General features: G+C 36.3%; 4 protein-coding genes across 4 annotated transcripts; all 4 read right to left on the bottom strand.

Annotated features, from left to right (window-relative positions):
• Positions 1–81: 81 nt before the first annotated feature.
• On the bottom strand, positions 82–4,374 carry LOC113751133 (E3 ubiquitin-protein ligase MIEL1). Its single transcript, XM_027295010.1, has 12 exons — positions 4,164–4,374; positions 3,973–4,060; positions 3,833–3,889; positions 3,702–3,734; positions 3,530–3,607; positions 3,371–3,414; positions 3,185–3,225; positions 2,107–2,189; positions 1,938–2,029; positions 1,712–1,781; positions 816–854; positions 82–388 (listed from the first exon to the last, which is right to left on the bottom strand). The coding sequence occupies exons 1-12, from the start codon at positions 4,292–4,294 to the stop codon at positions 263–265; spliced, it is 882 nt and encodes a 293-aa protein (XP_027150811.1). The 5' UTR covers positions 4,295–4,374; the 3' UTR covers positions 82–262.
• Positions 4,375–6,371: 1,997 nt separating this feature from the next.
• On the bottom strand, positions 6,372–9,705 carry LOC113778274 (membrane-anchored ubiquitin-fold protein 3-like). Its single transcript, XM_027323620.1, has 4 exons — positions 9,474–9,705; positions 8,611–8,828; positions 7,400–7,570; positions 6,372–6,772 (listed from the first exon to the last, which is right to left on the bottom strand). The coding sequence occupies exons 2-4, from the start codon at positions 8,741–8,743 to the stop codon at positions 6,726–6,728; spliced, it is 351 nt and encodes a 116-aa protein (XP_027179421.1). The 5' UTR covers positions 8,744–8,828; positions 9,474–9,705; the 3' UTR covers positions 6,372–6,725.
• A 3,442-nt stretch (positions 9,706–13,147) lies between these two features.
• Positions 13,148–14,068, bottom strand: LOC113761761 (glutaredoxin-C13-like). The gene has a single exon (XM_027304884.1). It carries the CDS (start codon positions 13,800–13,802, stop codon positions 13,497–13,499), a length of 306 nt encoding a protein of 101 aa, XP_027160685.1. The 5' UTR covers positions 13,803–14,068; the 3' UTR covers positions 13,148–13,496.
• Positions 14,069–15,741: 1,673 nt separating this feature from the next.
• LOC113783833 (glutaredoxin-C11-like) lies at positions 15,742–16,399 on the bottom strand. The gene has a single exon (XM_027330069.1). The coding sequence runs from the start codon at positions 16,167–16,169 to the stop codon at positions 15,861–15,863; it is 309 nt and encodes a 102-aa protein (XP_027185870.1). The 5' UTR covers positions 16,170–16,399; the 3' UTR covers positions 15,742–15,860.
• Positions 16,400–17,343: the final 944 nt, after the last annotated feature.

Raw genomic sequence — 17,343 nt, 5'->3', positions numbered from 1 at the left:
ATTGCACGATCTATCTACAGAGTTAACAACGATAATATCTTCCTAGACACGGTAACAAGAAACGATCACAGTCCAGGGAAGCATACAACTAATTAGCATCATCAACAAAACAGTGACAAGAATCAGTAAAATGAATATCTCCTACAAACATTGATCAAGAAAGAAGATCATAAATCAGGGAAGCATACAATTGATACACTACAGCTTTTGGGGGCAATTTGAGCATGGTTATTGATTTTGAGAAAAGAAAAGGAGAACAACGTTACTGATGATTCTCGCCCGTTGTTATCATGCGGGTATTATATGAATTACAATGCCTGCACTTGTGGCCAAATATGTGAAACGATGCTTTACCAGTATTGTTGCAATCATTACAGAGGATTGAGACCTGCAAAGTCAATGCATATCCCGTCATTTAAAGGGAAATTCAAGTTGGCCAATCACTAGCCCAATACAAGTAAAAAAGGAAGTAAAGATTCATAAAAAACAAAAAGGGAAATACTGTGAATGACATCTGGAAAAAAAACATGTCATTGCAGGCACCTGCATACCCAAACTGCTATTTGTAAAGGAGGTAGGTACTCCCTTAAATAAAAATTTCATAAGTTCCAGACCCACCACGACAGTAAACTTTCCAACAAGCCCAACTAAAACATAACAGAAATTCAAAATGAACAATCAGTTTCTCATGGTAAAAAATTCACGAACATCTTATAAGGTAAACCTCAAATACATGCCTTGCAAGGTGAGGCAATCTGATAAAAACATGGACAACAAGTTTAAAAAAATGGGAAACAGGAAAAACTGTGACTTACTTCATAACGGTATTCCTCAGGCATTGCTGTAGCTTCAATCTGTCCCAGAAAGAATGATCGCCAATATAAGGCCAGGAAGATACTAAGTTATAATACTCTACATGCAAAAATTGAGAAAACTAGACCCCATGCACATGGGTCAGTCACATGGTTAGTCTATGGATACAAAGTGATTTCAGTGACCAGCAGTAGAATAAATGAAATTCACCCACATTGTAGAGTTACCGGTCAATCTAATAGACAACGCTACATATTTTCAGTGCCATTCCAGCTTCTGACTCTCGACATATTAAAGAATGGACTGCTCTATTAAGCAGAAAGAAACATGAGGCCAAGCCCAATGCAAGTTACTGGTCAATCTGATATTCACTTGGCCTTGATCCAAGTCAATGATTTATGTAATACTCACACAAGACATACTCCATGGATAAAGTGAAACATCCCTAGAACTAATGGGGCTCAGTATATCACTGGACCAATACAATTCACGTCCAAATGAAAAGTTGTGTAACAAATCATAAACTGGTGGTTAATCCAATGGTAATCGTCCAACTTTAGCAAATAGTAATTGAGGAATTGAGCTTATAAGATGAAATCAAGTCTGAACACAACCTAACATATATAATAACCAGCAACAGGACAAAGATTTTTTGAAATGCATTGTCTTGACACAATGCTATTATGAAATGCCTGTCTAATTTGTACTGGCCATGTTTCAGATAAACTTCCTGTCTTGAATAATTTTTTTCACACATATCACTAACTTAATTAGTCAAGAACATTTTCCAAGTAAATAATCCAAGAAAAGCCTTCGAAAAAATTATAGTGAGCACAAACACCATAGCTGAGCGATTATACAACCATGTGCAAGGGACAATGAGAAAATACTATCATACTTCCAGATCTAATCTTTCCCAGGTTCTGGACATGTTGAATACTGACTTCGAGCAGATTGGACACCTATACCTACAAGATAAATGCAATGCAAAGGTGACATTATTAGACGGTGAAGCACAATCCGGAGAACAAAAATGGAGAAGACAACAATAAGCACAATCAATCACTGGCTTATTGATTCAAAACAGAAGAAAATAAGAAATAGCAAGAAAAGCTGAACTTTACTGGCTTTGGCTGATCATCTCAGAATAGCAATCCATATGCATTGTATGCCCACATTTCATAATTGTCGTGCCTTTTATGGAATCAAATAGAAACTAGCAACAATACATAAACATTAGATTAAACGAGTACCAATATAAGAACTTTAAGGAGATATGGTCTTGATTCCAACCTCATAGCAGATGGGACAGTGATTCTTCATTGAGTTCTCCACACATGAGTGATTATCACGCAACTCAATAGAATAGCAAGATCCTGTGCTTTCAAACATCAAGAAAATGACAAGAGTATCCCCAGAAAAAAAAGGAAAGAAAAAATCTGCTAAATGGATGATAAACCTTTGTGCTGCTGCCTTCTATAAGCGAAAACCTTTCAAGTTCATAGAATGACCAGGATATAGGGTATACATTTATGAAAGGATGCTCCAAAAAATTTTCAGAAAAAAAATACAAAAGGTGCTCTTTGATAATTGCAATAGCAAGTATTATGAAATACAAAGTGTATCAGTCCCCCATCAGCCACCATTTTGCTCTCATTTCCCAACACAAGCACGCTTTAGTTTCCTAAATACAGTAATCCAAACAATGAAGAATTCAAGAACTTCAGAAACAATATGTCAACAGTTAATTGCTATCCTATGGCTATTCTTTCTTTTTTCCAACACCACTAAAACATTCCATCAGAGTTATGCTTAACATTCTAGAGATGAAATAGCAAATCCATCCAACAATTTCATTATTTTTTGATATCCCTGTTGTATAACATATTTACATGTTGCATTGTAATACTATCAGAATAGCAGAACCAGAAAGCATTCTCCTTGATTTTCAGCAGCAATCTTTTTTTTTTTTTAAATCAAGTAAAGAGGCAGCACTAAAACATTCTTATCTTTGTCATCTACATCAACATAATACAATATACTCTGTTATTTGAAATAAATAATCTAAGATTACTCTCTTTGTATTTTTCCCCCCTGGAAATGTTCCATGATGTTTTCCTGAGTCAGGTAGGGCGAAAACTTGTTAACTTGACATTTTCCAAAAGGGTCTGGTTAAGAACAGATGCTTAGAAATCAGGGAAAGAGAACTGGCATGGATAAGTCACACGTTATTTTTCCACACCTTAGAAAGGAAATGATATCTTGTGGGGAGACCGTTACAAGGACATAATAGAACCATAAGTAGCATGTTTGAAAACACAACTTCGTGTAAAATGTGCTACAAATGAAATGAGAGTGCATGCCTACATACCGCACTTAGGGCAGTGGAAGTAGTTCTCCCGTCCACCAACTCTGCATGGCCATGATTAGCATAAAACGTTACAAGTACATTACAAGTAAGAGTTTCTTCTTTTTTTTTTTTCTTTTCTCAGAACTGGGTAACAAGGAATGTTCTACTTCAGTTGTAACAAATAGTCAGATTCTCCAACTCAGTTACCTACAAATCCCACAATCATGACAGTGAAACTGCTTCTTTGTGGTCTGCAACCAAAAGTAAGAGACAAATGATACCATTTGACAACTCATATCACGTAGGAAGCCAGTATGCATATTGTATAGATGCTCCTTTTAGAAGACAAGGTTGAAATAGCATTACATCATCGTCATAGAATCTGCAAATGTGGCAGAAATACTCTCCAAATTTAACACCACAGTTTGAACAAAGCCCAGAGACCTAGGTAACAGGAGATAACACAGAGACATGATTAGTCAAATTCAAGCAAAATGGTAAACACTTATGACGAGTTCAAGGAATTATAATCTCAAACCTCTTGCTCGATATTGCATACTGCACAGATGACCTGCAAGGAGCAATAATTTGAAACAAGAATTAAACACCCAAAGATGGGAAAACAAATTAGACGGAAACAGCTAGCAGAAGGAGAGAGGAAGTAAGTACTTGCTTCACATCTTGCCGAACAAGCTCGTGGCGTTCTTTGGGATTGCTCAGAACGCTCTGTCGAAAGTTAACGAAGTCAAGAATCAAGAAAAAACCCAAGAAAAAAGTTAATCTGTTTCACACGGTATCAGATTACTTACCATGGCCTCGTTGTGACAGTGACGGCAAGTAAAAACCTGATTACAGCATGGCGTTCGAAGTTTACACCGTCTACGATAATGCTCGCATCTACCCACAAACGCAACCAACATCATCTCGAGCAGAATCAAAATTTATCGTTAAGGATGGCGAGAAGAACAAAAAGAAAAATGAAAAAACAAAAGAAACGCACCCGTAAAGCGTCTTTCCATAATCTTCTCTGTTGGGCTGATCTGTACTCTCGCCGTCACCGGCAGCTTCTTGGTTTTCTTGAGGTTGGTCGACAAGGCTGGGAATAGGAATATTGTCCTCTTCACCATTCATAGTGGTAAATTTGATTTGGGAAATCTTAATTGTTGATGAATGAGGGGTTCGAGTAGGGTAATTGTTATGGCGTAACTCAATTTTAGCCAGTAACCGAAAAATCAGTCGATTGATGACGATACCACGTCACCTTTGCTAAGTTTTTGCACGGGATAATTTCAGAAACCTCCCCCGAGATTTCTGACAATTTTACTGTGAAGTTTTAAAAATTACACATACCTCCCTTAGTTTAATAATTTTAGTAATAAAATTTTAAAATAATATTGACTTGGTCAAATTTTTAAATAAATATCCAAAAATACCATTATGTAATAAGTTTTAATTTATTTTCCTATAGAATTATAAGATTACCTAATATAATTATAAGAAGAAGGTATCGAATTTTTCGTGTCGATACTTATTATTTGATAAATAACTATAATAGTAATTTTATCATTATAATAGGATACTTTTGATGATATTTTATTATGAATTTAGATTTATAAAATAGAAAATAAAATATTAAAATAATTGATTCAAAATTTATGAATTTTTTGAGTAGTGGGATTATCATAATTTAGTAGTGATTTTGGGCAATTATTTTTTGATTTATTGTTAATTTTAATACCAAAAAATAGAAAACAAAGATTAGCAAAAAACATCGAATTATGTATAAAGTTAACTCATCAAAAAAATTATTAGTTTGATATTTGATTACAATAGAAACTAGAGATAATAATAGCAATTTTACAATTTTATTGGCAAAAAATTAAAATAAAAAAGAATAAGAAGGAAAAAGAATGAAAAAATAATTTTAAAGTCATTTTAAGTATAAGTATACCAAACAAGGGAATTTCATTAAAATATTTAAAGGTAGTATTGTCATTTTAAATGGCAAATGAAGTATGTATAATTTTTCAATTCTTAGGAGAGTTCAGTGAAATTATTAGAAATTTTAGGGGAGATTTCTGAAATTATCCCTTTTTGCACTAATAATTAAGAGATCCTTTCCAATTCCCCCGCCCACGAGACGGCGCCTTGGCGTGAGCTTGGACGGTGTCGATCGATGGATAGATATATATATATATATTTATATATTTTTGTTGGTAATAAAGATCGATAGATAGACAGTCACGCCTTCGTACGTTATGAATTAAGTCGATTAATATTTTAGTGATAGTTACTGAATTAATGGCCGACTACCAAATCATTCAGTACCTCGAATTTTTTTTGTTAAATAAAAATTTAGGTGAATTCAACTCTAATCATCGCCACAAACCATGCATTTTAGAATCACATGTCACTTGCAAAAATTTTTATAAAATCATCCGCCTACGTAGCTTTTATCCTTCTCAATATAAAATTTCAAATACACAACCTTCAAATTTCACTTTCATGCTTCTCAATATAAGATTTAAACTGGGTTAATAATCATTCATTACTGTTCAAACTTTATTTACTTAACAAATCAATTAAAACGAGCTGTCGTCTAACCAAACTCTTTTTTTATTGAAGTACTATCAATTATGCCGAGGGCTCTTTCAAGTTTCAGCCCAAAAAATGAGTGATTCCTTCACGCTACATCTTAAGCCAAGTCAATAAGTCATGTGAGTGAAAAATTTCGCACCTCTAGCCTCTAGGGCGTACCTGGCACCCGCATCAGCAAGCAGGGTAGGGCGTATAACATATTATAAAGAGTTGGTGTTTGCACAGAATATTATTTAAAATAATTACATAGAGTATTATTTAAAATAATTATTATGACACTTTTTTATGTGATATATATATATATATATGAAATAAAAAGTGATTAAAAATATTTAAAAAGTGAATTAAGACATATTTTATAATGCAAGAGAAATGATAATTAATCTCAATTAATTATCAATAGTGTGAAATGATAAAAATGTTTTTATACCAGCAGTGTTACTCCTATCATGAATGATAATGAATCTCAATGTAAATTTAAATTCTAATTTTTTTTTTTTTAAATGTAACATGCATATGCTCCTTATTATTAATCTTTTAAAAAATTTGGGACCGTGTTCCCATTTTACGCCGTAATCCAAGAAAGCATTACATACATATTACCGACCTATACAGAATAGGAATGGTACTATATTACCTAGTCGTCCATTTCTTACCAGGAGTTGCATATAGCCATATACACACGTATCACCTCATGTACCCAACATTTTCCCATCATATACCAGGTGATGCGTAGCGGTCGTTTCCCTTTCTGAAGAATGAACACTGAACGACAAAAACACTTGCAAAGCTTAAAAGGGTTGATTTCCAATTCATGTATGCCAATAATAAGTTTTCGTCTGTTGTACTCCTGTTTCCGAAAAGAAATCCTATGGAGATTTTACGTTGCGCAACAGAAGGAAGGAAGGTGAAAATGTACAGGGAATTCCTCTCAGCATTCGGCCTCGAAGCAGACTGTTTGACTTTAAAGGATGGCGCACAAGCATCTTTGTGTCTTACTTGGGTTCTTTTCTGCATAGAGGAGAAACAAAAGCCAGGAAGCAGAATGTTAGATAAAAACCAACAGCTCTCCTAAAAAGCCAAATAGAGAAAAAAAAAAAAAAAAACCAGAAATAAAAACTTAGGTTGTGTTTGGATTGCATTTTCCGTGATTTTTCATGGAAAAATTACTGTAATTTGATGTATGTGAGGGAAAAATGTAATAGGGAAATGTGATCACGGAAAATGATGTAATTTTTTGACGGAAACCGGCAATCCAAACAAGGCTAAATAAGACAACTTTGACTTTGACGAACAAGAAAATGCACAACGGATGGCAACGATATAAAGGTGGGACAGTCATATTACAATTATGTATCATTCCTGGTTAATTTCTTCGGTTGCCGTAAAAATTTCATTTTGTAATCTGCAAACATCCCTCCACAGCCCAGGCACGCTAGAAACACACCAGGAAGCGGATAGAAGGAAAAGAATAGGCCAATTTCTTGAAAATTTAGCATCAAACAATCACAAGATAACAGGCTGATGCTTTAGAACACCATAAACTCATCCAAATGTTAAATTTTTAAAAGAATCATAGACAAAATGAATGCTTGCCACGGATGTGTTGGATTCTGGGGGTTGCATAAGCCAAAATACCTGTTTTCTTTCCACTATTAGGGGGTTGCACCACGACATGCATTGTAATAACTCCACCAGAGACATCACCAATGGGTATTCTTGACTCAGCAAGTGTCCTTCCATCGTCCAAAATTTTTCCAGCATGTATTAGTTTGATATCACCAGCTGACTTGGGTGCGATAGATTTATCTAAAAGTTGTGGATACGAATAGAACATAATTAAGTGCTCTAAAAGAATGTAAAAGAAGATCAATGCTGAGCAAGTTCCAAATGCACAGAAGGAACCAAGGCAAATTGCATGATTGATAGCAAGTATTTACCAAATAAGATCACAAAAACCAATCTAAATAGAAAAGACCATATAACGAGATGCATGGGTGCATGATTTGACTTTATTATAAGATTTTCACGACAATAAATATGATCTTTCAGCAAATCTAAATCAAGCAACTCTAGCCAATCCGATTGATAAGGAAATAATGTTTGGTAAAATTTAGTGATTTAAAGAGCCTCGGCATTAACAAGTCTGTAATGTTGAGATAGGAACTACAGCAATCTCTCCAGATACCAAATCTCTCACATGCAGACTGGGAAAATGGGATCGAATTTGATACTCTGAGATTAGATATAAACTACAAGTCTATATGTCCAACTATCATAATTTCTGATGCCAGTTTTTTCCTAGTTTCATATCCACCCCTTCAATATTTAACAACGAAAATACCAAAACAATAAGAATATATAACAATCACGTGTGGTCAGATGATAATCTTGTACAAGCCTTCGTCTGTAAATTAATTACATTAAGTTAATGACAATCTCAGGGCACAACTTCCTCCCGGTTAAGAACTTGAGAGAAGTACAAGCAACTTAACTTTTAGCTCAAGAACAACTTATCTTTTACAATTTGCAGACAAGTTCATAAGAGATCACCCAATTACTATCAAAGAAAGAAAGAAAAAAATAAAAATAAAAAGTAAAATAAAACTAGAAAAGGAATATCAGAAGTACATCTTTAGACCATCGGAACCTGAACATGACCATAACTAGCGTTATCAGCACCATCGCAAGTCAAGAATTCAAAGAACACATACAACTTGAGAACAAGATTGAAACTCGAAACATTGAATGAATACTCGATTGATGATAACGATCTACAATATAGGTAATGGCTTCCCAAAAAAAAAAAAAAAAAACACACACACACACACACAGAGATGGGTAATAACCTTGAGGCCACTGATGAACAAGCCTTTGTTTGAGCACAGAAATAGCTGTTGATGATATATAGGTTCCATGTCCTATATCTGTCCCGTCATAGATTCTGAACTTAAGTTCAACTAGCTCCTCCCCTTCAGCCATTACAACCCTTCACCTCTGCTCAAAGCCCAATGCAAACAATTCCAATTTTTTTAACCTCCAGGATAAGTTGGCTCTACAAATTTACCTGCCAACACAAACATAAGTGAACCTCAAAGAAAAATCAACAGGCATAATAGCCGAAGAAATTGATGAGAACAGTGGCGATATACCAGCCAAAAAGCCACACAGAGAAACTAGTCCGACTGGTTTACTGTTATAGAAAATGAGACAGACATTCAAGTTGTCTTTTCACAGATTTGTACTTTGAAAAATGAATCCAATAATCTATCACCAAACAGTAGAGGGCAAAAATGTTATCCAACAGCTTTCGCAGAAGGTTCTGCAACGGGATGATGCACCCAACAGTACGGAATTAATTAAGTATTGCATACAAAGCCCCTGTTCAACAAATTGCATACAAAACCCTAGCTTTCCGAATTGTGCTAACATATTACTACATCCAACAATACTCAGGCAAATTTTCAAATACAAAAAAGAAATCAGAGAAATAGTTTTAATAATAAGAAAAAGGAAAAGAATACCGAAACCTAGAATGTTCATTCCAGTATGCTAAGAATCAGTATCCAAAACATGTTTAATTACAATAAAAGTATTAACAAAGTTGTACAGCTTTCTATTTCATTCCATCCGATTTTCGAATCAACATGAGACGCGTATAGGAATAAATAGCGAATTAGAAAACGAATAAACAAATGAAAGCTAGGAGTACCGGATGAAACGAGTCAAGACGCCATCAACTAAAGAGGAATCGGCATCGGTCGGCGACCTGGCGAAAGTCGGAGACTGTGTCGGTGCTTTGGACTCGACATCAGATAAAAGAGGGAAAAAGGAGACATACGGACCAGAAAAGGTCTGTTATTTCCTTAAATGATACTACCACTACTAATCTTCTTTTGACGCTTAGCTCGTCTTCTTCTCTGCTCATTTTTTTTAGCGGTTCTTTTCTTTTCCTTGCCTTTTTAGTGCGTGTAATTTAATTTGCACCGTCTTTTCTTCTTTTTTTTTCTCTCTCTTTTTTATTTTATTGTTCTTTTCTCTCTTCATTTCTTCCGCCGCCATAGTTGGGTGCACTCGCACTCCGGGATGGTCCATATTTGAATCCGACCGGGCGAAATCCTCGGGCTTTGCAAATTGCAGGCCTGCGAGCGCATGTATCTGGTATGCAAATCATGCTTATATACGATGATCCTGTAATTAGAGGTGATAAATTGAATATTTGAATAATTAATAGTTTCTAGGAATTTGATTTATGGATTAGGTTAATCCAATCCACTTAAATCAAATTACTAACTAGCCATTTAGTTGGGGAGGATTGAACATCCACTATGGGCTTAGAAAGGATTGATTCCTCTGCATGACATTTGGTTCGATACTGCAACAATGAATCTATGGAAGACTCAAAATTCTTGGATACTCCGAATTTGGTACAATCAAATCCATTGAAGAATTTGGAACAAAAAAATTAGTATTAAATGTTTCGGGAAAGTTAGTTATTGGAGTAGTGCATCTTAGAAATTAGAATTTAATGTTAATAATTAATGATGATTGTAAAATTGGAATCAGCTTTGACAGCTACTATAATTGGGTCACCCAGTTGGCTGGGTGTGGTTGGTCATTGACGAACTTATAGGATTTCCGTTGGGGTTGGTCAATGGCCACCGTACAACTTGCCACGCATGAAACAAAATGTCTCACTCTTAGTTCCAAAGAACTTCTCATTGTTGGCACTATTTTCTTTTTCTTTTTCTTTTTTTTTTGGGATAAAAGTACTTTATAATCCATTCTCATCAATCTGCATTAATGGCAGAAGATACGTCAAATTGAATATTAAGGACAAATCTAAACAGTACAAAATAACACTACTACTATGAGACTCCAAAACGTCTTCTAATCATATGAATCGCTGCAGTTCTATTACGTGCATGTCGCCAAATTTGATGTGAAACAAATTTGGCCCAAAGAAAAAGTTAAATCTGATATAACAGATTTGAGAATTTCTAGATCTAACAAAACAAGTATGAGAAATCTCAGATCTAATAAGTAAAATCCCAAAAATAAGAAAGAAAATTTCCCAATAGAATTCTAAGAGAGAGAGAGGGAGCAAAACTCTCGCCATTAGAAAATTCTAGAAGAGAGAATTCTCTCACTAGAAAAAACTCAGGAGAGATTATTATTTGAACAAAATAGGAAGAAAGAAATTAAAAGATCATTAATTAGAAGTAAAGAGAGGCAAGTTTGTCTGGATAGTGAAATTATCTCAAATGATATTTCGCTTGCATCATAAATACATTTTCTAATCTACCTTTTTATATTTTCGACCATCTTTTTATCTCTCATACATCACATCACAAAAAGTGTTACAGTAATTTTTTCAAATAATATTTCAAATAATACTCTCTATCCAAACAATCCCAACGATTTTCGCTTTTTTCCGGGTCATCTGGTTTCAAAAATAAAAAATGATTCTAATTACTTATACCGAAGCCCAAAAGCAACCAGTTGTGCGCATTAAAGAAGTTGCCGAGTTTTCATCCGCCAGAGATTCTCGGTGCGGAATGCATATGGATCGTTCCTCTCTGCCGTCCATATCCAAGAATCTTGAATCGGGGCGTCTAGAAGGCTGTTGCTCGCTTTTATCTCATGCAAGAATCTGCTCGTTCGGCTTCTTCCCTTCCGATGGTTTTACGGCTTGCTCAATGGCTACTTGTCAAGTTGGAGGCATCTTGGAAACAGTTTGACAGCCCACATGACAAAGGCCTATTCCACTCTTTGATCTTTTGTATCATAATTCACTAGTGTTACACTCTTTTAAGTTAGTGCAAGTCTTGCACTATTTGCTGTAATTGGCGTATATTTTTTTCACCAAATTAGTTTAACTTGTACACCATTTTGGTGTAAATAGTGTAAAAGTTACACCAACCTAGTGGAAAGATACATCAAATAGTAAGCAAATTACATCAAATATTGATTTACGCTAACTCAGTTGAAGATATATCAAATAGTGCAAAACTTGCACAAAGAAAAAAAGGGTGCGGCATGTGAGTGTTCGTTACACATGAATGTTAATTAATTTGGAAGTTTTTGGTGGGATCTTACGCTCCTACGGTCTGATCCTGTAAAATTAAAATCGATCCTACGTAGGGTTTCGATTTTGCAAACCTTGGCCACATGTGAGTGTTTGTTACACTGTGTAACAAATGAATGTGGCGGCACCAATTATTTTGTGTTTTCCTTTCTTTGATGAAAAGGACCCAAGATTGTTGCTACTTTCTGCTCAATCTCCCTTTCTTTCTTTCTTTTTGTTTTTTTTTTTTGCGGTTCCTAATACATTAATCATCTGATGTTAGAGAAGTAAATAACAAACGTTGGCTTCAATGAACTTTTACTTAACATAAACACAACACAATTCATTCATAATCAGAAAAAAAAGTGAAGCTACTTAAAGGGTCTTCTCATACCGGCACCAGCGGCATCTGATTAGCATCGAGAGAATCCACAGCCATTATGAGCCTAGCGACTTATTTCATTTGTGATGATGCATTTGTAGTTTGATGAAGCAACACCCCAACGATCTGTTCTTCAAATTTTCTAAACTAATATAATTAGGAATTGAAAACAAACATAATACACAAGAATAAAGTTAGCAAGCTATCATTGTCGACGGGAAAGTGGAAGAATCAATTGCAGCTGATGATATACACTAGAAAAGTGGATGATTTTGCTTTGGAACTTTATCAAATTGAGCAATGCCGCAGGAATATTGACAGCAGAAAGCATCAGCATTTTACTTCTGTCCCTGTGAATTTTCTCTTACATTGGGTCCCCTCCCTTTATCACCAGCAGTTGACATATTCCAAGCATTCCGCGAAAAGAATCCATTCAATTGATTAATTAACTTGTTCATCTTTCTCCGCTTATGCTACGTGCATTTGTACGAATGCACGTAACCGCTAGTAGTTTAAGGTCTAATGATCCCAGATTCTGTTGATTCAAAGCTTTGCATAATTATTCAGACGATCGATCGATGTTTAATTCTCCGCTCGCCGGAGATCAGAAAGGGGAGCTGGCGGGAGGCGAATGTAAATGTTGCGGTAATGCATGTTAGTATAATGCTCGTCCGCCAATCTTCGTGCATGCAACTATCCTGTCGGATGCAAAATCAAGAAGTGCCACAACTCGGAACTGGTGATGCATCATCTCTTTGGTAAATTCATATTGATGCAAACTAACGACGTGAATGCATCATCTCATCAATCCGGTTATGCTTATACATACTAGTGCTTGCAGTATTAATATTCTTGGATATGATTCTGTAATTAAATGATTGCTAAAACTAGAGCAAATAAATAAATTAATCATATTATAACTTTATTACGCGGTTAGTAGTTAAAATAACACTAAATTCATCATTAAGGAAAGCAAATAGACTACATGATTCTTTGACTAGGCGAACAGGCCAGATAATTATATATGTATATAATTTGCATATAGCTAAGCTACGTGCTCATACATGCTAATTAATGGAAACTAGCTACTAAATCTTCGACACATAATTACTAGCTAGACGATTGCTTATGGATTTAGAGAGAATAGTAACTGGCAGTTCCATGTAGACTGTAGAGAGCTCACTACACGGGAGAGAGACGAAGCTAGCTTATTCTTCTTCTTAATCTAGTAGTACTGCAAACAAACGCCTGCAAACGCAAATTAAGTTTATAGCAGCAGACTTCTTTTAAGTCGATGGCTGGTATGGCCTGAGAAGTGGAAGGAGGGAGCCGCTTAGGTGGAGAGACATGACTTCATTGGTGGATCCAACCAGCTTCCCGCCAATGAAAACTGCCGGGATTGGCGCATTACACCCCATCCTCATCAGAGCTTTCTCAATCTCCTTTCCATCTGGATCATGATCGATTTCATGAATATAAGGAGTAACCCCCAGCTCGTGGAACAGAATATTGACTGCGTAGCACAAGCAGCATGTGCTTTTGCTGAAAATCACCAGTCCATTCTCGGACGCCAGCCTCAGTACCTTGTCCATTTGATGATTAATTAGCTACTACCCTTCTGATTAGCTAAGATGTACACAGTATCGGACTATGAAACAGGACTGAAGATTATTGCAGCTGGTGTCTTCGATCTTCTAGATTTGGATGTATTCGCAAACCATCAGATCCCGAATCCAAGTTGAATTCTGATCTGATGGCGGGTCTTGCTATCAAAGGCAGTAGTAGGTAAGTAAAAGGGAGAAGTTCTAATATTATAGTAGCGGTGATTTCAAAGCTGAGAGGTTGCTTGAAGTTAAGTTCTCTCGTGCTACTCTATTTATAAATAAAGCAGCTGAAACTGAAAGTGGACTACCCTCTCCGGTATAAACGTGAAAGAAAGCACATTCAAAAGATGGTGGTCTTTACCAAGATGCCCGAAAACTACTAAAGTTACTTTCAGCCTGGATACTATATTGTTCCACGCACACCAAACAAGTTGGTTCATACACATATGATATATCCTGTCACCTTTGAACAGATCCATATACGGCTGGAGACTAGAGAGCTTTTATCATTTGATTTTCAAAGGATCTATTTGATGATATTTCTTGGCTAAATTGTTGGTCGAGAATCAATTTCCCTAACAAACACTGTATTAACACCGTGCACAGTCCAGTGCCTTGTGCATGTCCGCAATATATGTACATACATACACATATATATATATAGAATATAAATCGAAGATGAATGTTATCTAAAATATTACAGCAAAAGCAGAAAATTCTTGATCCTGGGTTGTCTATCTCAATCAGATTCTCCTCTCAATTTATTCTCCGGTAGCTAGAAAGATCACAATGCGATTGCTTTCGGTGGCTCTGATTCTTTGTGCTGCACCCACTAATAATTCGCATATCACCTTTGCACCAGCCAATGTATTACTCAGGCATGAATTTGTAACTAATTTTTATATACTCTTATTGCATTTCGAACAGGGAGTGTTAGACATAAATCTAGATGAGAACGTTCACAAAATTGAAGTAGAATGAAAACGCCGTTCCGCTTCCCTTCGATGATGATTTAAAATGAGGTATATGCGCATTTATTCTGTTTGCTTTATTAAATATAGACATCTATAGATAGATTTAACTGTCTATCAGGGGAGGGGAGGGGGAAAAAATAAGAAAAAAAAGGAGAAAAAAGCCTATTTGTATCCGTTGGATTACAATACTCAAGCCAGAATATTGGACGTAATTTTCCGCATGGAATCCTTGCTGGCTCAGAGAGCTTATTCGATGTAAATATCCTCACAGGCCCCGAGGTTCATAAGTTATTGGACTTGAAAATTGGACCGAGTCTCGAGTCACGATAGGACTCGAACTAGGACGTTTTTCCATTGCGAATGAAGCTGCAAATTATCTGCTTTCTTTGGACATGTTTGAGTATTTTCTTTGGCCATGGATTGGCGAGCCAATAGATGAAGGATTGTTGATAAGCTAGTGCTTAGAGACGACTGATCTAGTTATAGCACGATTCCAAGTAAAATATTGCCGAGAAAGGACTAAAACTACTTAAAAGTGGCTAATAACTGGCACCCCTGTATAGTTGGTAAATTTTCTGCCCAATAGAACCTCTTATCTTATGATAACTGGTTTCCTTCTTGACTAGCACCTCTGAGTAAACGAGAGGGTTTCACGCTGCGGCTGGGGGAGGGGTTGCAGGTTTGGTATTGTGTTACACTTTTCTGTTCATGATCATTTCGTTTTTCGTTTTTAAGCCATAATACTTGAATGTTTGGATTTTCTTGGAGTAAATACGTTGCTCGGTAGCTGTTAAATTCATGTACGTGAACAGCAGAAAGCGAATAGAGGAAAGCATTCCTGAAAAGCTTAACTTTGAACCTGGAATACACAACTTGCAGTAGTTATATAAGGAAAACCTACAAGACAATTTATATATATATATATATATATATTATATTATCTAAGAGCCAATTCTTTAAAAGTTTGGCAACCTTGACAGAAGAAAAACTAGAATGCTGAGTACCTTAAACAGCTTTTAGTCACGGTACTAGTTGTTTCTCAAGAAACAGAAAACATGGATATCGTTTACTGTTAGAACCAAATAGCCCTGGCATTAATGAGCATTTGTTTTAGAGATCCATCGACGTGAAGGGATATAACATCCTTAGCCGATCCTACAAATTCACCTCCAATAAAAACAGCAGGAACAGCCGGATTGCATCCTAAGCTCCGCAAGGCCCTCTCCATTTCCCTTCCGCTTGCATCGTGATCAAGTTCGTGAACAGCGGGACTTGCACCAAGTTCATAGAAGAGCGCCTTGATGCTGTGACACATGCAACACGAGCTCTTGGTAAAGATCACTGCTGCCTTTTTTGAAGCCAAATCTCTTATCGTATCCATTCCAACAAGCGCAGTAAAAAATGCGGAAAGCCCGTGGCCAATTAATGCTGTAGTAATGCAACTACAAGTTCAATCTTCACTTAAATTCAGAGGGCTTGTAAGGTTTAATTTCTGGGAGCTAACTAGCTGGAAGAGCTAAACTAAGCTATCAAATACTATTTGGGGAGCGAGTAAAAGTAATTGAGTCTTACAATTAGACAGACTAGACTGTGCTGTGTGGAATGCGAGTCTGAGGCTTGCCCCTGAGGAGTCGAAGCTCTCATCATCCTTTATTTATAGTGGCAGTTGACAGTTAAAGATTGGGTTGTCTATCCAGACTCCAGAGGGGCCGGGAGAGAAAACATAAAAAAAAAAAAAAAAAAACTGATAGAAAAATGAAAAGGTGGAAGTTCCTTGAGATATTTGCTTGGATAAGGAAAATGTCCCCTCCCCTCCCTCCCTCCCTCCCTCCCTCCCTCTGATGATTTGCTTGATACTGACCCTTTGTGCTCATACACGCAAGTGGACACATTATCGTTTTGTAGTGGTACTGCTACTAGCTCAAATATAATTAACACTACTGCTGCTAAGGTATGACCTGACCCCTATCCCAAATTCTCAAATGTCCGTCCGTCCGTACGACATATGTCTTTGTAATCTCGCCGACTTCTTTCTGCTGAATCACTCCATTGCTTAGTTAGCTACTATCATCAGTTATCCAGTAAGGGGTAGGATATATTCTGTCATTACATAATTTTAAAGCAAAGATCGTCAGTTGATTGAGAGATGTAATCCAAGGCAGAAAAAGATCCGTCTGTATACGTTGGAATAAAAAATCTGAGAAAATGTTCTGAAATGGCAACGTTTTCTTGAAATCCATGATTCTGTAGACTTATATTCCTTATAGGGAACAGGGGAGGAGACCACCCTTTTCTTTTTGCTACACATAGTTATCGTTTTGCAATGTCAACTCTCTGGGAAATTAAATCTCCGGACTAACTGGGGGAGATTTAATCAGCGAAGAATCACCATCTGATTTTTTGGAAGAACGTCTAGTTAGCAAGACACAGGGTTCCTTGCTATCGCCTCTGCACCTTCCCCTGGTCTTGTTTCTGTACGCAGGTTCGTCGCTGAGGTGTAAAGAGATAAGAGTTTATCCAATTCATACCACTTTTCTTGGCATTGGTCCCTACTC

Source organism: Coffea eugenioides, chromosome 1, assembly GCF_003713205.1.
Source record: "Coffea eugenioides isolate CCC68of chromosome 1, Ceug_1.0, whole genome shotgun sequence".
NCBI lineage: Eukaryota > Viridiplantae > Streptophyta > Magnoliopsida > Gentianales > Rubiaceae > Coffea > Coffea eugenioides.
This window is presented reverse-complemented; position numbering and strand designations above follow the sequence as displayed.

Excerpts from the sequence above, each read along its gene's own strand:
- LOC113751133 (XM_027295010.1), bottom strand. The coding sequence starts at position 4,294 with ATGAATGGTGAAGAGGACAATATTCCTATTCCCAGCCTTGTCGACCAA. Across the intron at positions 3,226-3,370 it reads CATGATTGTGGGATTTGTAG|AGTTGGTGGACGGGAGAACT; the intron begins GTAACTGAGTTG and ends ATGGCCATGCAG. Across the intron at positions 1,782-1,937 it reads GAGATGATCAGCCAAAGCCA|GTATAGGTGTCCAATCTGCT; the intron begins GTAAAGTTCAGC and ends TTTATCTTGTAG.
- LOC113778274 (XM_027323620.1), bottom strand. The coding sequence starts at position 8,743 with ATGGCTGAAGGGGAGGAGCTAGTTGAACTTAAGTTCAGAATCTATGAC. Across the intron at positions 7,571-8,610 it reads TGTTCATCAGTGGCCTCAAG|ATAAATCTATCGCACCCAAG; the intron begins GTTATTACCCAT and ends CACAACTTTTAG. Across the intron at positions 6,773-7,399 it reads TAATAGTGGAAAGAAAACAG|AAAAGAACCCAAGTAAGACA; the intron begins GTATTTTGGCTT and ends TCCTCTATGCAG.
- LOC113783833 (XM_027330069.1), bottom strand. The coding sequence starts at position 16,169 with ATGGATACGATAAGAGATTTGGCTTCAAAAAAGGCAGCAGTGATCTTT.
- LOC113761761 (XM_027304884.1), bottom strand. The coding sequence starts at position 13,802 with ATGGACAAGGTACTGAGGCTGGCGTCCGAGAATGGACTGGTGATTTTC.